The 22,462-nt window shown below is 39.8% G+C and overlaps 1 protein-coding gene across 1 annotated transcript; it reads left to right on the plus strand.

The window, feature by feature from the left end:
- LOC144519964 (phospholemman-like) lies at nt 1-19,008 on the plus strand. Its single transcript, XM_078253520.1, has 8 exons — nt 1-292; nt 10,479-10,534; nt 11,763-11,795; nt 15,564-15,587; nt 15,802-15,876; nt 15,994-16,030; nt 16,410-16,453; nt 18,012-19,008. The coding sequence occupies exons 2-8, from the start codon at nt 10,501-10,503 to the stop codon at nt 18,029-18,031; spliced, it is 267 nt and encodes an 88-aa protein (XP_078109646.1). The 5' UTR covers nt 1-292; nt 10,479-10,500; the 3' UTR covers nt 18,032-19,008.
- Nucleotides 19,009-22,462: the final 3,454 nt, after the last annotated feature.

The following is a 22,462-nucleotide window of genomic DNA, read 5'->3' on the forward strand; positions in this document are numbered from 1 at the left end:
GTCCTGACTCTGGATCAGCTTCAACGCTCCGCTCGTCTCCAGCTGTGTACTCTTGGGGCTGCCAGCCGGACCACAGAAACCGACCCGGGATCAGAATTCACGGACAAAACTCCAGCATTTCAAACTCAACCCCCTTTTCTGAAACCAAGCCAACCTGTTGAGTGTCACAGTGGAGAAGGCAGGCAGGGTGTTGGCGTACTGCGTGTAGAAAAGTCGCTTGTTCTGAGTCAGATATCCGCCTTCTTGGAAGACATTTCCTTGTTTTGTAGTTGCTAAATACAACGTGTGAGAGGTAAGAACAAAGAAATTAGTTAATATTTCACAGAAGTATATCTCCTTGAGTGTTTTCTTTATTTGAGGAAATTTGTTTATGAAGTTAAAATGTTCCAAATATGCTCGTGAGCATCCTTTTAGGCAAAGGAAGAACATTTGAGCTAACGTCAGGCTAATTTTAAGGATGCATTTAAGCTAACGTTAGCTTCTGAACAGGTTCGTTTGCAAAGTTAAACTGTTGTTAAATATCTGTATTTCTCATTAACTGGCCCTTTGAGTGACTTAAAACGGCTTAAATAAAGTATAGCAACGTATTTTTTTACCAGACTAAAGTAGGCCTATATCATTCTTAAAAATGGGCAGTACAATACATATGTCATAATAAGCCTGTAATGTTATCCGTTTGACATTATAACTCGAGCCCAAGAGTGCCAGGACAATGGAACGGCACATGCCCACGGGCCAGCGTGCGTAACGACCAGGATAGTACGCTGCAGGCTAACGTTACACTATTTGACAAAAAAGGTTGTTGTGTCTGTTTGTATTTGTAACGTTAGTTCTTGTTTAACCCTCTATATGAGAGAAACATGACAATACACCACGTGTTTATATTTGATGCACGGCTTCTTTCACTGACTTGTTTCAAATAAAACCATTAAATAAATGATATTAGAGAGCAGAGCATCAAACCCAAGAATTGGTCGTTTTAGACACTTTACTCCTGAAACACACAGTTCCAATGAAGTGCTGTGGAATTTTTTAATATTACCATGCTTTATTGAACACATAATGTAAGCTTAAGTGTGTGTGTGTGTGTGTGTGTGTGTGTGTGTGTGTGTGTGTGTGTGTGTGTGTTTGTAAAGGCCAATTGATAAGAGCAGTGGTGATAACAGTTTGCTGCCATGTGGCAGGAGGACAGATTAGGGCAAGGACAGATACAGGGGACATCAAATACTGCTGTACAATGTAAAACTGTAAGGAAGAAAAGAACTACAAAAGATTGATTATTTGTTGGATTACAGTAAACAAATACATTTTTTGTTAGGTTGCTTACAGTCAAACGCCTCAAAATGTACAATAGGAAACAATTATATTCACATTTTAAGAGCTGTAACCTGCAATAATTGGTTATCAAATTATCATCTATTAATTGTGTATTGACTAATTCTTTCAGCACTAATGTAAGGCAGGTTTCTAGATCACTTTGACACTGTTTATGGGGCACATGAAGGTGTATGGCAAAATGCCTTGAGCAATTAACTGATTACAAAAACAGAGATGCAGAATTATTTTTTACATTATCAATTTGTTTCTGTGACCTAAAGTTACAGATACAGACTGTGCATGGGTAGTCCACGACGTTCCACTTCTGGGATTGCTCTGTTGCCGACGGAAATTCCGCCGGATTTCACTCTATTGGCCGGATGTCTGTTACCTTCCACTTTCTTTGTGTTGGAATTTTAAACTCCGGTCGATTTATGAGGACTATGGTTAACTGCTCCTCAGATCTCTGCAGGGTAAATCCAGACAGCTAGCTAGAATATCTGTCCAATCTGAGTTTTCTGTTGCACGACTAAAACAACTTTAGAACATACACATGTTCCCCCAAAAGAAGTTCCATTTGAGCATGTGGTGTTGCCATGACCATATAGGCTACATGCTGCAAAGCTAACATACTCTTTGGCAAGCTGTCTACACTATTTAGTCTGTCCTGCAACAAGTGGATGTCCCTTCTGATTTAAATGCACCTCAGTTCTACTTATATGAACACAGTTTTACAGAGAGAGAAAAGTGAGGCAGAGGAAGATGAGAGAGGTTACAGGGTGAGAGACAGATGGATGGAAGGTGAACAAAGGCAGCAGACAGAGTTGTCTTTCCATTCTCAGGTGAAACAGATTTAGCTTGCTATCCTCACCTCTCCTCACATGACCACAAGTCCTAAAAAAAGAAAACGAGTGCAAGTGAGGAAGAACTGTTGGAGGGGAGAAAGAGAGATCGTTCTTAGGCGAGACACACTTTCTCCTCACCTTTCCTCACATCACTTTGGCGTCTCACAGACACAAATTTAGAAACCTCAACAAAATGACATTGATTTTACTGACTGTGACTCTTCAGTGCAACCACCTCTTGTGTGTAACCACAAAGCTTTCATTTACAGCTCTGCAGAGACACACAGCTATTCATTTCTAACTTGTTAACTAGATATTTTTTATTTGCACCTCATAGTTATACCTGTTAAATACAAAACTGTAATCGTCTTACAGCGTTATTGGAATGTTGGAAGCGCAACAGATGATTCAGGGCTTATACAAAGTTTATTAGAGAAGTTTCTGGTCAATGATAGGTGTAAGATTAATAGTTTTATTTATGAAAGATGAGATGAAATGAGGGAAATGTACTCCATCCTTTTGTCTGTTGACTATGACCGCAGAGTAAGGAGCATGAAGTCTGTTGCTAGCCGCTCCCTGCCAGCCTTATGGTTACCATGTGTGACTCACGGCTCTAGTATGCTCCACTCCCTCTTACCCTCTGTCTCTTTGTGTCCGTCCTCATTCCATCTCTTTCCTAACCATACTCTCCCTTGTCTTCCTGCCCCCCTCTCTCATTACCCAAGGCTCTCCCTCTCTTGCCCACTCTTATTTCCCAATTTGATAACTTGTTTGTACGTTACTTTTTTTCTTTCTCTTTCTCTCTTTCCCTTTCTTTATTAGTAAACTGCCTCCACTGACTCCCCAGGACCCTCTGTTTCCTTTTTTTTTTAATCTCTCTTGTTTATTTTTACCATTACATATGAATGGAGTCACACTTAAGTTGCATTTGTCGGGAAAACAAATCTTTTGTTAGTAGCTGTTAGCCGTTATCACCTAGCAATAAGCAGCCACAGAGACAAATAAGTTAACTTAAGTATTTTTACAGTAACAATTGTGCTTTATCAATCCTATTTCCAGATATTCAGTTCAGTGTGTGTGTGTGTGTGTGTGTGTGTGTGTGTGTGTGTGTGTGTGTGTGTGTGTGTGTGTGTGTGTGTGTGTGTGTGTGTGTGTGTGTGTGTGTGTGTGTGTGTGTGTGTGTGTGTGTGTGTGTGTGTGTCAGAAAGCATGTGTTGCATACTGGAATCCAGTGCTGCTAATTTAGGAATAAAAAATTCCACCGAGAAGAGGCAGCTGTGTTTGTAGTGCCGTACAGGAACGCACACACACACACACACACACACACACATACACAATTCACACAATTCAAACAGTTGGGTGGGGGGAGTGTTGAAAAATAGAGACAGGGACAAAGTTCATGCTGTGCACACCGTATCCCGTAACACATAACGTAACGTCATATGCACACAAAAGAGAGGAAGCACAAATTGAATCTCTGGTTTTTGGCATAAAGTAGAAAAGTAGCATTTAGACAAGATCAAATATGTACTTTTACAGACTGTAAAAAAAAAATTAGATTTTTTTTTTAGACATCTAGTGTATGTTTTTCATACACTTCATATCACAGATTCCTATGACACTTGTCCCCTGACCCTGAACAGGGTATGCGGTTTTAAGAATGGATAGCTATCATTTGTCTGTTGTAGTAAAACATGTTGCTTCCTATTTCACTAGTTTTAAGGGACAAATGTTAGTTATTCAAAGCACATGACTGTGCGTGTTTGTGTGTATGAGCACGTAGGGGTGTCTGTATGTGTGTTGTCATGTAACTTAGTCACAAGGGACAAAACACATTCTCTGTATGTGTGCACTGTGTCCCTCCGTGTGTGTATATTTGTGTTTGTGTGTTTTTGTCACCCTTTTTCCACTTGCATATTTTCCTTATTGCCGACATTAACAATGATTTGTTGTCTGTTTGCTGCAGGACTTAAGAATTGGATTTTTTTGGTTGTCAATTTGCCATCAGATAGTTTTGATCTTATTTGACCAGGTTTGAAATAAGTGTCTCTGATATTTTGGCCTCCACCCCACTAGAGTTCTCACAGAATAAAAAAATCAACAGATCTGTGTGAGACATGTTCATGGGAACTACTTACTAGATAAGAAATAATCTCTAAGGTAACATTTAACAGCAAAATATAAATATTTCAACTTAGTAAGTAATATAAGTAGTGGGTGGGATCATGACTGAGTCAATGACAGAGTAGTCTTGCATTGCCAGACCTTCCTCCACAGCGCAACAAATGAGGGAAAGCTCTTTCTCCTTGGAACCAGGCTGAGCTGGAGTAGTGGCTCCACAGGGAGACATTCTTAATTGGTAATAAAGCTGTTATTGGTATCAGCCTACATCAAACAGTTTGCTGCAACAGAATACAATTCTTGTTTGTTGTATGTAGTGTACTAACGGGAAACTATAACTACATTAGATCTGAAACCATTAGTTGATTATTTGATTAGTCGATTAAGTCTGTTAATTGTTTAAGTCACTTTTAAAGCAGCCTCCCCAGGGTGACGATTTGTAGCTTTTCTTTGCATGTGCTATGCACCATACTTTACCTATCCACCAGGATGCTCTTGGCTTCTTAACTAGCCATATACACAATGATTTGAAATACACTCCTCCAGCACTCACCTCCTGGCTCCGCCTTACACTAACATTTGCTTTAGAATATGATCTTCAAATAGAAACAGGGAGGCGCCACCTAGTTTATACTCTTCTGCTTTCTGTTCCTCACCCTATCTTGTCTCTTTAACCCTTTCACTTTTCTCACTCTCTTTCTCTCCTCTGCCTCCCCTTTCTAATAACCTTTCCCACTGGCCAAAAAAACCCACTAACACACACTAACTGGCTTTTGTCTGCAGTGGGAAAGGTGACAATCGGCATTCACTCCCGGGACAAAAGACAGATATTTATAGGCTCCAGCTCCGATGGGCAGTGATGGAAACAGGACACCTGGGGAAACGCTAATTTTCCTTTTCACGATGCTGTGATGCATGTTGGCTCCGTCAGTAACTTCTCTCATCTCAGCTACAAAATCTCCGCCCAAGCAGTGCTTGAACATCAAATTAGTCAGCACCGAGTTTGAAAGAGAGGTTGAAAAAAGAAGTAAACACTGTTACATTTTCACTGGCCTCCATGCTGCTTTCTACTGTTTACTAACCCTATGTTGTAAGAGTAGTGTATCTCTTTTGGAGAATATCAGAGCCAGTACGTAGTGTGTGTGTGTGTGTGTGTGTGTGCGTGTGCGTGCGCGTGCGTGCGTGTTAGGGGTGGTACGGTTCACAAAATCCACGGTTCGATTCGTATCACGGTTTTAGGGTCATGGTTTTCGGTTCTGTACGGTTCTTGTTATTTTTTCACTCCAGAAATATACTTCAGCATATGATATATAGCTAAAATTAGTATATTGAATGCATGTTGCACAATACATGCATACAGTGGCAGTTCTATCTATTGTTTTATTTCCGCTGTCATAATGGGTAACATGAAATCCAAAATGTTCCCACACACCAGACTATATACGACGCTGGCGCATCCTCCAACTCCGACCAGCCTTCCTCATCTCTCCCACTTACCATTTCTGCATGTGACGTGACCTGCTGCACCCCACACTCCACCTGAGGAGCGGTCGGCTCGGCGCCTCTCAAAATCTGACGAAAATCTTTTAAACTGACCTTTGTCGATCAAAAAGCAGACAGATTCAGCAACTGTATGGCCTATTTCTCGCTTAAAATGTTTTCAGAAACACTTTTTGGTGAACTATTTTCGTAAAATACGAGATCGTATTCAGAATGAGACGCAATTAGAGTCTGTTTTGAAATTTGGGAGCAGCAAGAACCACGTGACGCGTTCGTCCAATCAGCTGCCATGTGTTGCGTTCGTCACGCTCATCCCCCTCGTCGTTTCCAGTAAGTGTTTTAACATAGGTGTCAAAAGTGGGCACTACGGCAGTAAGTGGTTAGTGCACATTAACAGTGTACTGACGAACCGTGCAACACACACACGCTCCGAACCGAGCGGTTCGGATGTTTTTTCATGAACCGTACCACCCGTACCCACCATGCCTTTGTGTGGGTGTGTGGAGTGAGTGAGCAGAGGATAGTTAAAGTTGATTAGCGAAGTGAAATCAACAAATGTGAAATGTAAGAGTTTGCACTTTTGTGCACTGTATTGGAAAGCTGTTGCAGGAAATGTTAACACCTGTTTTTGGCGCGTTTGTGACGTTGAACGTAACAGAATAGAAAAACAGACAGGCATACCTGTCTTCTGGCAATGGTGTTTAAAAAAAACCCTGCATATACACACAAATTTGGGTGGGAAAAGGGTATAATAGTCTCATTTGTTTGCCCTCTGCGTCTTCTTCTCTATCCCTGTCCTCTCTCCTGTTTCGGCCTTTTCCCTCCATCTCTTCCTCCTCTCTCTACTGTCTGTGTGGCTTTCTCCTGAGGTAAACCATTCTCTAGTGGTTGTTGGCCTGTTTCCCATCCTCTACATTCCCCCTGCCTCGCCTTGGGTTGCTGTGGAGAGGCACCAGGAGAGGTGCACTCGTCTTGCTCTTCACTTTCTCCCTTTCTACTAAACTCCAAATACCAACAGCAAAGGAGGGAGACACATTGTTTTACTTACATCCTCCTTTATAAATAATAATATAATTGAAAAAATACTGCAACGTGCTCTTGTACGCACATGGTATGGCACGCTGGGAATCACAGTAAACAGTAACATTTGCAATATACATAAAAATGTCACTTCGGGAATCTATTTGATGTTAACAATAAACACTTATAAGACAGGGAAACTGTGTCATACCTTTCTGACTTCTTTCGTCTTCCAGTAGTTACAGTTAATGCAAGTGCTGTCCATCAGAACGGAGAAATCCACTGGAACTGAGTTTTCAGAGCCCGTGCTGTGACGGTCATGCAGCATACTAAACTAGCTAAAAATATAATTCAATAAATACAAGTTTGTTGACTAAATAAATTGTGGCAGTAGAGTCATGGTGGCGGAAAAGATAGTATTTTTATATATATTTATTAGGAACACATTGGTGTACATAATACAGCACAACAAATATGCATCTTTTTTCTGATTTAAAGAAAAAATTAAATAAATAATATATATGTAGAAAAGAATGGAATGACATCCTTAAACATAAATGAAAATCCAGCGAAAATAAATGAGTGAAAGGAAAAGTAAAAATTAAAAAAAAAGAAAATAATTAAAATAGTGAAAAATAAATAAATACAGTTAGTATGAAAGAAAGACACGTTGAAAATATGTACTCCTGGAGAAAAATTTAAGTGAACGAACATTTGAGGAGCTTTAACAAAAAATTAAGGGGAGGAGATGTAAAAATGAGATCATCATAAATTAAGTAAAATCTGATCTAAGTGAGGATATCGCTTCAATCCAGGATGCCCAACAGTTTTTAAGTAAAAGTGAGCTTCTCCATCACATAAATGTCGTGGATTACCTCGAAACAATCTTCAACCTTGGGTACATCTGTTGTCAACCACTTCTTTGTAAGGGCTTTCTTACTGGCTATCAACATAATATTAAACATATACTTGTTTACAAATCCCTTAACAGTTTCTGGTCTCAAACCCAGGTACAGAGTCTCAAACTTGAGTGGGATTACTACCTTTAACACCCTTTCCATAAAGGTTTTAATTTGTTTCCAGTAGACCAGAAGTAAAGGGCACTGCCAAAACACATGATAATGATTTGTCTTCTTTTCCCCACAGGACCTCCAGCATGTAATGTTGCTGTTCAGGAAAGTCTGTTGTGCTGGCGTTTAAAAAATTCTCATTAGGTTCTTACACCCAAATTCTCGCCAGGACAGGACACATGTGCTTCTCCATTGTTGTCTAATTAATTTTTCCCATATTTCTGAGCGTAGAGTGAATTTAACTTCCTGTTCCCATTTATCTTTTATATCAATTGTGTCCTCTCCACTTAACTCATTCAACTTGTTATACAATTTTGAGATATTCCTGCGACCTGGGTCCAACTTGTAACTCATTAAGAAGACCTTCAGAATACCTGAATTTGTCTTATCTATGTCAATGTACAGCCTTTTTGAACCGGAATATTCAAATGTCACGCCGATGAAAAACCGATGAAATTCACACTGCATTAACATTGTGAGATCGGGCACGTCTGCGCCCTTCTAGTACTTCTTCTTCACTGCCTTTGTTAGCACATTGATGTGTATCTTGGCTCATTACCGCCACCTGTAGCTCAGTGAAATAGTGTGAAACCATAGGCTCTACTGTTTATCACGTGCATGTGCATCACGTGCACTACATAAACAAAAGGGATCCACTCAAAAAAGAAAACTACTCCATAGCACTACCAGAGGTCAAAATGTCTACCTTTGACCTACAGCCCTATTTTCTCTTGTTTGTTCTCTTTGATTACTTCCGCCCTTCTCAAATTTTTCATTTGTCATTCATCAATTTGTCATAAAGCTCACATTTGAGCAAACTGAGAGGACAGACAGATCCTACTGCTGAAAAACTGTAGTTTCAGCAGGAATTCAGACCAGCGCAAAAGGCAAACTAATTTTAAACGTACACATTTTCCACCAAAACAAGTTCCTTCCCGAAGCTATTTTGCAGCGGCACCGCTGCTTTTCTCCGGCGCTTAGCACCGCCCAAGCCGATTGTGATTGGTTTAAAGAAATGCCATTAAACCAGAGCACGTTTTTCTCCCATCCCCGAATGCTATTTGGAGTAGCCAGACCCTCCTCCAGCGCGCTTTGGAGAAGGGTCAGGCAAAGCAAGGTAGATAAACAGCCAGTCAACCCAATTTTAATTTGATGTCATCCAAATAATGCATTTTTATGCATAGGGGCCTAAATGTTTGTGCTTGTGCGAGCTTTCACTCACACATGACTGTGTGTGAATGCCGGTTTGAAATGGCCACAGGTGTGTTTGCTCTTCTCTATGGAGTGCTCTTAACAGAAAAGTGCAGTGTGTGGAAAATCACTTCTGAGTTAAGGTGTGTCTCCTCCCGGTGCACATGTCACCTCTGCTGCTGCTGCTTCAACATGGCAGCTAACAGCATGGACGCAGAGCCACTTAGTGCTCTGCGGGATGTCATTGTGGCTGTTAGAAAATGTACTTGTTCGTTAAGGATAATAAAATAGGGATTATTATAAATCCCACCTTTCTATCAGGAGAGAACTTTTAAGATGAGAGAGCTTTTTTTCAATTTTTAATAATTAGCAGGCATTGAAAAATTAAAATATCTCCATTGACTGATGGTACTTCAAAAAGGAGCTCGAAGCTAACATCTATACACTAATGTACGCTAGAAATCAGATTAAAATGACATTACAGACAGGAATAGCTTTGGAAGGGTGAGTGCACTTTAATATTATTCTCATAGATTTTTTTTGTCAGCAAGTGAAAGCTAGTTTGAAAGAAGAAAAATCTGGACAGTTGCAGCATGTGACTACATGTACATACAGTACTGTAAATTATATATGGTTGGAAAAGCCTGTAGTGAATTGAAATAAAACTATGAAAAAAGAAGAAATGAAGCGTTGGAGCTTTAACATGGCAGCAGTGTAACCATTAAGCAGATCGATTTAGTTCTCCTGTTAAGGCTTCATTATAGTACTTTGTACCCATCAACATCAGATCAAGTTTCTGTTTGTGAAAGAGAGCGAGATAAACCATTTGGTACCTATCTAAATGTAATCAGATTCTTTGTGTGTGCTTCAGAGGAAACGGATGCATGTACTGTAAGAGTGAGTCTGTTTGTGTGTGTTGAAGTCCTTTCAGTGCCCCTCAGAAAACACAGAATGGCTAAATGTTGCATCAGGTCACTGTTGACTGGTATAAGCCAGTTTGGAGTACTGTAATCAGCTTATTAACATGCACACAGACTTTTCAAATTTGATTATTTGTGCCATTGGGACTGGAGATAATATGATTTACCCCATGTTAATACAAGTCGAGCCTTAGTCTTGTTAGTTAATACAAGTTTTCATATCTTTATCAAGGGTTTTTGCTATGGTAACTAACTTAGAATGTAAAGCTGCATACAACAATAGTATTAGTATACATCAATATAATTCTGTTCTTAATTGTTAATGTATCTGATGTAACTCATGTAGATATGTTGTGGTATGTGTCATGCATTTATGTATCTAAGTATGTATGTATGTGAGGCCTTTGTAAAGAAAAGCCTTGTTCCTTGTTAAAGGACAATGAAGAATCTATTTATAATGTTGTTGATATCAGTATTTGTATTTATCTCTGCAGGTAAACAGCCTCAAGTGTGAAAATGTCAAAGATCTGTGCGTTGGTGTTGATGACACGTGAGTACAACTCTTTAAGGTCTTTCTATTTAATGAATTAGTAACTTCCTCTTTTTAAAAGTCAGAAAGTGAATCGGTTTCATTGTCAGTGTATCAGTTTTAGTCAACCAGAGAGCCACTTAGCACTAAACTCATTAAGGAAATTCTGCCTGCACATCTGTCTTCCATCAGCACAGTATTTATATTTTTGTGACACTATGTAACATGTAGAGCCCGAAAGGATTTTTAAGGCCGATATCGATACAAATATTTGGTGATTTAAAAATCCGATATTCCGATATATCGGCCAATATATATATATATATAATCCAGAAACGCGTAACAAAACATAAACAGATTTCCCTAACATTAGTTATTTGTAGTTATTTATGAGTCCTCACTAAAATAATACGATAATGCAGTTTAAAAATGAACTTGTTTGTTTTATTGTCACAACAGAACAGAGGAACATCAAAATATATTAAAGTTATGATAAATAAAATGTATAAAAACACAACCTAAGGTATGAAACTTAAAGGGTTAAACATGAGTGTTGCTAATAGGGACGTTGTAGAGTGCCCTCTGGTGGACAAACTATGCAACGCCAACACTCATAACATGGTTGAAGGTTGTTTTGTCCGTTTTTATTTTATTTTTTAAATATTCATTTATCAGCCATTATAAATGCCGATCCCGATAGTTTGGAAAATGCCTAATATCGGCCCGCCGATATATCGGTTGGGCTCTAGTAACATGTCTGTTGTGAGACAAAAAGCAGCCAAGTGGATGAGTGGTGTGAGAGATCATCTTGTCATTGGCTGTCTGAAAAGATGGGATAGACAAGGAGGAAGAGAGATTAAACAGGCAGAGTTTTAATGTAACATTTTTAAACAGATCTGGATTTCCAATAAGCAAAGATTTAGGAGCTTTTTAAGAGGTGTTTTATTCATCAACACTGACAGTTTCATTTGACAACGATTCTATATAACAGACATGGTCTTTCCTTTCCAAAAGTACCCAAAAATAAAAAATAGAGAGCTCCTACAATATTAAGTGCACAAAACCAATATGAGTGAAACTATTTGGAGTATTTTAACAGTGTTTAGACCACATGGATCTATACTTTTCAAAGAAACCAACAGCAATGGGATTTTGTTTTTCTTTTCCACCCTCATGATCCATAATAAACTAAATGAGATACATCCAGCTGTGTTTCACTATGGTAAAGTTTCTTTCTGAACTCTTGCAGTTGTGTCCCTGGTGCTGGCGGAAGAACAGAACTGTAAGTACACTAATATGTTTTTTTTTCCACTCAATCAGCCCATCCAACTACAGTAAACATTTGATCTTTAGGAAGATGGTGCATGAAGCACACTCGCGTGGAGCTGGTGGCAGTAAAGTTTGCTCACGTACAAAGCATGAGATCTTCAAAACTGTTGATGGCAAACTGATAGTGGAAGACGAATTTCTAAACTTTGTTGTCACTAAAATGAGGACACGTAGCCAGGATGAAATTGTAATGCTGGCCTCCACTAATTTTCCATCTGAGTGGATTTGAGGAGTCAAAGAAGCTACTGTTTGAAGTTTTGAAGAAACGACTCGATGTGTTTTGCACAAGGGTCCTCAGAAGGATATTAACAACGTCAAAGCGTGCCTAAAGGTTCTTAACGAGTGTGGGGAAGACATCCCAAGATTTGTATCATTTTATCTGGATGGGCTTCCACCTTAAGTTAACATTCCGCAGCATTGATGTATCAGCACTCCTTGGCAGGATTGAACAGCTAAATAAGGAAGTGTCCGGCATGAAAAAGATCATGGAAACTCAAGTAAGCGTATGTGAGAATCTACGAGCGGTAACTGCGGCTGTGTGTGGCCAAATTGGAGAGGCCTCGTGTACCAGCTCATGACCACACCACCGGTATTGGGCGGAAGGGAGATGGACGATGTGCGAGCACACTGGTTTCAGACACCCCACCGGGAAACGCGGCACTGAATATGCCTCCACAAACACAATCACAGTCACCTAAATGGAGCATGATTGTGAAAGATGGTCGGCGATTAAAGCAGACGTGGCGGGGCATCCACAGCCAAAACCCTATAACACTCGTGAACCAGCGAGAAGGGAGAGAAAGCAGATCGGAATAGTTGGAACCGGTGATGGGAGTAATATTAAAGTGGTCAAAACCAAGCTGTGTGTGTGTGTTTGCCACTAGATGTGCTCCTGATCTTGAAGCTGACACCTTAAGTAACTATCTGTCTAAAAAACTGAGCAGATCAGTTACGTGTCGGAAGATTGCATCGTCACGAAACAGATTCAGCTCTTTTCACACCACGGCTGAATGCAATGAAGTAAATGAAATGTACGATCCACAACTTTGGCCAGCAGGAATTTATGTTCGCCGTTACTATGAAGCTCGTCTGCCCCGTATCACGTCAGCTGATGGAGGGCAGGAGCTGAGAGAGCCACTGGAGGCCATCGGCAAATAAATGCAGTTGCAGTCCATCCTGGTGGCCGCAATCTGGTGATCACTACGACCCAAGACAACGGGCAAGTGAGCTCTGCGTCTCGGACACAGTCCAGGGGATAAGTCACGTTGCTTTATGGTTGATAAGCTTCTTGACAATTGTGATGTTGTGTGTATTCAAGAGACTTTTTCTTTAGCTAAACAGGATCTGGAAGGTCTAAATACATTACATAATGAATATTATGGGGCTGGGGAATCTACCACTGATCTAAGTACTACAATTGTCCAAGGTAGGATACCTGGGGGTGTGGCTATCCTCTGGAATAAGAACTATGATTCACTAATATCAGTGGTAAGATTGGGTGTGGATTGGGCTATTGGTATAGAGTTTAATTGTCATGATACAAAGTTTATTATTTTAAATATATACACTCTGTATGAGTGTTAGCAAAATGAAGCTGAATACTTTAATAGATTAGCATTTTTTGGCTCTTTTATTCAAGATAATGCCTCAACCTGTATTTCTTTTGTAGGAGACATGAATGCTGACATTTCTGATGCAGACTCTCTGTTTGCTAATCACCTAATGCATTTTTGCTCTGACACTGGTTTAATACCGTCAAGCAAGGTGCTTTTGCCTAATAATAGTTATACTTATATCAGTGAGGCATGGCATACTACCTCGTGGTTAGATCACTGTGTATGTCCAACTGATGCACATGCTTCTTTGGATGCTATGGAGATTCATCATGATTTTGCCAATGCTGATCATATACCGTTTTCTCTGTCTCTAAATGTTAAGAAGCTACCAATTTTATCTACTGTGGCAAATAGCATTAACACAGGAAGATTAGACTAAATTAACCATGGAAGATTTCCAGAAGTATCATATTAAGACTGATGGGTTACTGGGAAACATTGCACTGCCCAAAGATGCCATAAGATGTTGTAATATTAAATGTAAGAATTCACAACATAGTAAAGATGTATGTGTTTTATATGAATCAATTGTGGAATCACTTAACATTGCCAGTAGGCATTTCTATAAACCTCAGCGTATGGCATATAGCATCAAGCCTGGTTGGAACGAGCATGTATAGAAGTTATAATGACTTCTGGAAAGAGGTCAGAGCCATGAACAGTAGTAAAATGTCTTTACCCTCAACTATTGAGGGAGTCAGTGGCTCAGATGTAATCTGCCAGATGTGGTGGCAACATTCTAATGAGTTGTTTAACTGTATTGGGAGGAATACTTTTGAGGTGGAAAATATTGATAATAATGAAAATGTGGTTATTAATTCAGAAGAGGTACAATCTGCAGTATTGGGATTAGATGACAATAAAGTGTGTGGCGTTGATAAAATAACTGCTGAACATCTAAAATATGCAAGCAAGAATCATCAGAACCATTTTTTGTTGGTAACGGAGTTCGTCAGGGTGGTATTTTGTCACCTTTCCTTTTTAATGTGCATATGGATGATTTGTCACACAAATTAAATAAATGCAATACAGGATGTATGATAGGCTATACTCTCATTAATCACCTTATGTATGCAGATGATTTGGTAATCATTTGCCCATATAGTGCTGGGTTACAACAACTTTTGAAGGTTTGTTCTCAGTACCGTGTGGATTTCGATATCAAATATAATGCAAATAAGATTATGATTGTTAGAAGTAAAGAAGTTAAAGTTAAGGAAATTTGTATTTTCTGATTTCTTTTTTTCTGGTACTGCCCTTAAAGTGTGTGATGAGATTAAATATATTGGGTTCTGTTAATGTTAAGGAAGCTTTATTCAAAGCATTCTGTACACCACTATATACTGCCCACTTGTGGCGGTCTTACAGAAAAAAGAACATGCAGAGACTGAATGTAGTGTATAATGATGGCATGAGACTGCTTCTAAAACAACCAAGATGGTGTAGTGCTAGTCAAACGTGTGTTAGTGTTGGTGTGCCTACCTGTTCCACCTTAATAAGAAACCTTATTTATCGATACATGTGTAGAATGTCTGTCTCAGAAAACAGAATTCTACAAGCTTTAGGCCACATTGATTTTAGCTCTGTCAGGTAAACATGTGTGACTGTGGAGCCATTGGCGCTCCTGTTTGTATATTACAGGTGAAGGTTGTTGACCTTTTATTAATACATATGAATTGTACTGTCTATTTATTGCTATATGTTTGTAAATATTGTCATTTTTAATGTACTATGGGCCTTCCATTTGTGTCCTGAATAAAGTTATTATATTATTATTATAATATATGGTTAATAGTTTTCTTTCAAAAAAGGAATTGTGTATTTATATCTTAAAATAATAAGACAAGAGAACCATAACTACCATCATCTTTTCTTTTAAATTTTTGATTGAGTGTAATGTCACTTTTTTTATGTTGAAATGTATTGATTTGATGGTCAGAAATGTCATTAGCGAGAGAATCAAACTAGGCCTGTGTTTGGTTAACTGGCTTTGTACTGTTGACTTTATTATGTCACTGTAGGATAGGTTAATGTTTCTGTATATCTTCATTTATCTGCTGCTCAAACCAACTTTCAACTGACCCTATTCATTTCTGTTCCTGCAGTGGAGGAGGACCCATTTACCTTTGGTAATCTATTTTTTTTCTAATGTATTCTTTTATAAGTTAATGGAACTTGGAAGCTGATCTGTATGATTGACATTGAGGGCAGTTTGCTGTAAATCACTTGATTTGACTAGATAATGGTGTTTCTCATGTAATTTGCTTGTAATGCTGCTTTACTTGGATGCCATAGTTATATATTTATTTATTTTCCAATGGTAACCATGACCTCTTTGTGCAGACTACCACAGACTGCGTGTTGGAGGCCTGATTCTAGCTGCTGTCCTCTGTCTCATTGGCATCACCATCCTGTTCAGTAAGATACAAATGATGCACACACCCTTATCCACACATACAGAGTCATAAACTGTCTCAAACAATGCACACATACACAGATATGAAGAAAGCCAATTCCTCTTTTCTCTTGTTTCAGGTGGCCACTGCAGGTGCAAATTCAACCAGGACAAGAGGTGATCCTTCATATGGTTAAACATTAAAACATTTGTGTAATGGGCGCCCGGATAGCTCAGTTGGTAGAGTGGGCGCCCATATGTAGAGGTTTACTCCTCAAAGCAGCGGGCCGGGTTCAACTCCGACCTGTGGCCCTTAACTGTATGTCATTCCCCCTTTTCTCTCCCCTTTCATGTCTTCAGCTGTCCTATCAAAATAAAGGCTGAAAATGCCCAAAAAATAATCTAAGAAAAACATTTCTGTAATTGCTGTGGAAAATCTAGGGATAATTTACATTCACTATGATATTGCAAAAACAGTACATGTGACCAAGTTCCAAAGATCATAGAAGTCCACTGTTTTTCTCGTCTCATACTCTCTCCTTTCTTCTCTTTGCAGAAGGAGGACAGGAAGCAATGCTCAGCAGATGCTCTCCGACCAAGGTAATGCTTGTTCACCTACCAGCGACCCCCTCTTCACCTTGTTAACTGCCATCGGTGTGAAACACTGTAGCCCCTTTCTACAGGACTAGAAACCTTTTGAGGAACTCCTCGCGTTTCGACCGCAGGGACCAGGGTCTAAATTAAGTTCAGGGGGGTCAGATCAGGGGTTTGGGGTGGGGTTTACAGGGATGACCGTCGCTGATTGGTCTAACACACACAGTGTTGCTGCTTAAACTCGTGTGCCACTTCATTCATAAAACAAGAAAGTCCTCTGGTTGCTATCGGCTTCCTGACTCATTTAAAAAAAGACGGAGACGGATCGCGCTGGCGAGCGTGGCACACTGAACAGAGTTGTGAATGAGGGAACTAAAACGTTATTTTCTGGTTGTTTGACGGCAGTTACGTTCTAAAGCACAAATGAATAACCATCAAACACCAGAAATAAGTGCTCCTAGTTGTTGGTGGCTAAATTGCAGCGATAAAACAAAGAAGAAAAAGAAAGATCAGACGCAACACAGGAGGGGGTGTTGGCACACGTGTTCTCAAAATAGCCTGCTTCTACACATCTTTACTGTTTATCGCCTGTTTTCTCAATGAGCAACAACAACAACTTTACACAACTTTAGTCTGTTTTGCAAATGCAACACATACAGTAAAGTACACGCGACCCCTCCCCGGGTTCCCCCTCAGCCCGTGCCTTGCACTCTTATTGGCTGTTGGCTATTGGCTTAGAGTCCCCAACAGCTCCAGATGTTTAGCCTTTAATATGTCTGGAATGTTTTTATCTTGTCTTGCGTTTCTGAACAGTTAACACATCGCAATCGAGCATGTGCACGCAAGTGCCGAGCGAATGCAAAAAGTCCTGTAGTGGGCACTTGCCATAAGTCTATGCACTAAAATGCTTAAAATGGCTGGCAGCAGCAACAACAACATCCGCCCTGCGTTAAGGAAGTTAATCAGCTGATTGATGGGCAGAGATAAAAGCCTGTGTCGCACCAATAGCCTACATTTTAAAAGGGCAATGGCCAATGGGGAAACACCAGCACTCTTGTCATCACACTCACTCCCACCAATGGTGAAACTGAATCACTTAGTGACTGAGTGACATAGTGAGTTTTGAGGTTATAGTTAGTTTAGTGTGTGTTGTGTATGTGCAGTATGTGAGCCACTTAGCTGGGGCCTACGGGGACACATTGCACTGGCAATTTCCACTTACCTGGGCACATACCCTGCTCATTATCTGACAATGTGTGTGTGTTAACACTTCATCTCATTTTTAACATACAGAGAATAATAAACAGAGAATGATATTGTATATGACATCACTGCAAATTGAACTTAAAGGTGCAGTAGGTAAGACTTTCTGACATATGCTGAAACTGACCCTATGTTTGAGTAGAACTACATGAAGCAGGTAATTTAAAAAAAAATTGCGATTTGCAAAAATCCACAGCTATAGGTTTTTATAACATAGTGTAATATGTTACTAATCACATTTTCAAGCAGGAAATTAACCATCTGAATTTACCTTCCTGTCTGCCTGTCTGTCTGTCTGCAGGTCGTTCCTGCGACTGCTAGATGTCAACCAGAACACAACTGTCTTCCCGAACCTGCAACCAACAAATAACATGGAGGAGCAGCAGCGGGATTTAAAATATCCAACGAGAGGCTTTTGTTTTATTGTTAGAGAGCAACAGAAAAGTAGTCTGTGTGTACAAGGTGTGATGCTTTCTGCCTGATAAGTGAGCTACCGATCTGCAGGCTGCACCTTCACACACACACACACACACACACACACACACACACCACTTTCATTTCAATCAACTGAAGTTGAAAAGGCTTTGATATGAACTATTCCTTCCATAACTCCATGTGAATGCTTTGTGAGTAATGTTGATAGTTTTGGTTGATTGAACTGAGAGTGACCTCATACAACAGTTAAAAGAAACCTATTACCAAAAAAATCCCTTAAGTCTCCACATACAGTAGATTGTGTCAATGTCTCACACTACTTCTGTTGTGTGTGTACGGTATGTGTAAGGTAAACATTGATGTAGATATTAGTCACCTGCTGTGACCAACCTAACCCACTGACCATGCTTTTCTGTCACATATATGAAATCCACATAGTCCTGAGTGTTTAGAGTGCTTTTGTATCTGTTAATTCCCAAGTTTAGCTTTACGGAGGAAAGTAGTGGATTGCACTGTTAAGAGATACAGAAACACGTTTCTATAAAAAAAAACTATTGAAACAAACAACTATGAACTATGGAATTTTTTTTGTGTCTGTGCACAAACCCAGGGGTCCCAAGATCCCCCTAAAATGTCAATTAGATTTTAACAGCAGCGAAGTATTAGATATGAAAATATTTGTATTATTATTAATACTAACTAGAATGTATCATTTGTTTTACTTTTTTTAAATTCTTTTTTTGAATCTTGATTTTTTTACTCTTATTCCAGTTATAAGTATTGCCTTTTAGCAGATCCCGAAGTATTTCACTGCACAAATTGAAAATATGAGTATGTGACAAATACAATCTTTGAATCTTGAATGATTTTAACGTTTTTCTCCTAAGTGTTGGTTATGAACTCTATCTAGTCATTGCATTGTAACTGGGCTATCGTATTACTTTTTAACGTTAACTGGATGAAATGACATTGTTAAAGGAGAATTCCGGCCAATTTTTACGTTAATCTTGATCGCTATAGCTACGCGAGTACTTTCGATAGAAAAAACCCCGACCCGAATCAGTGCAGGTGACACGGAGAAGCTGCAGCTACATACTACAAGCATCCCCTGAGCTAAAACGGCAGTGGTCGGGGCAAGTTTTAGAGTGCCTTTGTGCCTCTTAACAGACACAAAATACAATTAATATGTCTGTGCCACATGAACAGGGCCCTTACGTGTCAACAAGATGCGTTTTCAGCTCAGACATTGTTTAAATTCACCTACCCTGGTCCCTGTCTCGATCCTGCCGGTAGCTAGCTTGCCCTGCTAGCTGATAGCCGTTAGCTGCTAGCTGCCGTCCGGTGAGTGTATTCAGACAGGCTTCTGTGATAATCATCCCAATAAAAATCCACGGAGCGGCAGTGGTGTGGCTATGTCCTCCAGTTACTGAAGGCTAGCTTTAGCTTGGAGCAGCAAGTTCATCTGCCTGTTTCCCCTCTGTCTGTCTCGTTCTTTCCAACTCTTGTGAGGCTAGTTCTTCGTCTGTATACTCGGGTTCAAATAAATAAGGGTGACCATCAAACTCAAAAGGCTCTTCCGTGTGTTGTATATCTGTTATAGTCTCCATAGTTACGTTACTCCAAGCTATAAACAACTCCGCTCTTCACACACTACGCTCCAATCTGCACACTACTGTTTACCTTTTCCTGCTACAACTGAATTCCCAGGAGACAGCACGATGCTACAGCTAAGCTTCAATAACGCTATTGTAGTATATGAACATTCTATAACTTTCTATAAACTTTGACTTAAGATTTGGTATGAGGAGATGCATGAACTTTACCCCACTTTTATTGAAAACATCTGGAAGCTGTTGAGCAGACGGCCCCCAAGACAGAAGAGTCCTTTTTTGGAGTTATGCCAGATAAAAGGCATTGATTGGTCAGTTCCCTACTCCAATCATATACTTACATATATCACGTCTTATGTTAATACAATGTACAGGATATATACTGGGTTCACACAAAGAAAAGGCAGAGCGACCAGATTTGAAGATTGGGTTGGTCGCCTCTCCGAGCTCCTGCAGAAGCTTGTAAATTAATGCTGAAATATTTGATGTAATAAACCTTTTTATAATCAAGAAAAAGTGTCGGTGAAGTTCCTCTTCCACACATCGGCAACGCAGCACTGCAACCAAGACACAACACTATTACTGTGCAAGCCACAGACATTGTTTATCCCGTTTCCATGTAGTTACATAGTCACTGATATGGCCATAACCACTACAGTGCTCAATTACCTATTTTGAGGGGGAAATAATCTAAACCTTTCGCTGCGAAGGCATGATCTGTCCTATGCAGGACATCCACCAGACCACCGGGCGCTCTGTGGATTGTTATTGGGATGATTATCACAGAATACTGGCTGAATACACTCACTGGACGGCAGCTAGCAGCTAACGGCTAACGGCTATGCTATCTGGCTGTACACACTCACCCGGAGGGCAGCTAGCAGCTAACAGCTACTACCGCAGTACTGTTTATTTTAGGGGGGAATACACTTCAAGACGTGACATGAACTGTCCTCTGGAGGACATAGCCACACCACCGCTGCTCCGTGGATTTTTATTGGGATGATTATCACAGATTATCACTGAATACACTCACCAGACGGCAGCTAGCGGCTAACGGCTATCAGCTAGCAGGGCAAGCTAGCTACCGGCAGGACCGAGACAGGGACCAGGGTAGGTGAATTTAAACAATGTCTGAGTTGAAAACGCATCTTGTTGACATGTAAGGGCCCTTTAGACATATATATTAATTGCATTTTGTGTCTGTTAAGAGGCACACAGGCACTCTAAAATTTGCCCCGACCACTGCCGTTTTAACTCAGGGGACGCTTGTAGTATGTAGCTGCAGCTTCTCCGTGTTACCTGCACTGATTCGGGTCGGGGTTTTTTCTATCGAAAGTACTCGCGTAGCTATAGCGATCAAGATGAACGTAAAAATTGGCCGGAATTCTCCTTTAAGCAGTCATCATGTTCCACTATCAACTCGGAACTGACTCAAGAAACATCTTTTAATTGATCTCTATTTGCAAAAACTATACAAGTCAATCACCGGTTTGTTACAAAACAAATCCATAAAAACTGAATAATATTTTGCAATTCAGAAATGTAACCGTTAGCCTTTCAAGGCTAAGCTGTCCTATAGAAATAAAGGCCTAAAAGATGCCCCAAAAATAATATCTTTAACAATAAAACATTGTGTATGTGTATGAGAGCCTGAGTGCAATAACACATGTTTAATGCACATCAGAGTAAAACAATAAAATGAGATATAAACATAACCATGGCATACCCAGTAAGCACACATACGTCGCCACGACGTATGCAAAAGATCGCTTCATCTGCAATTGATCGCAGGTCATTCTGAAGCGTCGTTTAATGAGCGTCTGGACGTCTTATTATGATGGAAATCTATACATCGCAGCAACGTATTAACTATGTATGTTAGCTGTATTACAAGTTCCTCAGTTGTTCGCGGGTCATTTTGGAGCATCGTTTAATGAGCGTCTGGGCGTCTTATTATTGTAACCGAACGTTTCTTATATTGTCAGACTCACTGTTTGGCTCTAAAATAAAGACACGGGCTTCCAGAACCAAGACGACACTCTCACTTTATTTTTCCCAACACAGTCAACGGTCAGAAAATGCAACGCTTTTTCCACTTCCCTTTTTCCCGTCAAAATAAAAAGCTATATGTTTACTATAACTTCCTCTTAAGCTTCAACTGAGAGGTTACACAATAAAATCCCTTACATTATGATGGAAATCTATACATCGCAGCAACGTATTAACTATGTATGTTAGATGTATTACAAGTTCCTCAGTTGTTCGCGGGTCATTTGGAAGCATCGTTTATTGAGCGTCTGGACATCTTATTTTGATTGAAATCTATACATCGCAGCAACGTATTAGCTATGCATTTTAGATGTATTACAAGTTCCTCAGTTGTTCGCGGGTCATTTTGGAACATCGTTTAATGAGCGTCTTATTATGATGGAAATCTATACATCGCAGCAACGTATTAACTATGTATTTTAGATGTATTACAAGTTCCTCAGTTGTTCACGGTTATTTGGAAGCATCGTTTATTGAGCGTCTAGATGTCTTTACTGTACACTCACTGTTGATGTGATGGACAGTGAATCTGAATTCTGCCCAGCAACATATTCGCGCCACAGTCGATAAAGGAAAGAAAAAAAGTTGCCAGTCTAGAAGGGTTAGGATGGAGACTGTTTCGTTGCTGCTGTCAAACCCCATGGTAAGCACTATT

This window comes from Sander vitreus, chromosome 6, assembly GCF_031162955.1.
Source record: "Sander vitreus isolate 19-12246 chromosome 6, sanVit1, whole genome shotgun sequence".
Lineage (NCBI taxonomy): Eukaryota > Metazoa > Chordata > Actinopteri > Perciformes > Percidae > Sander > Sander vitreus.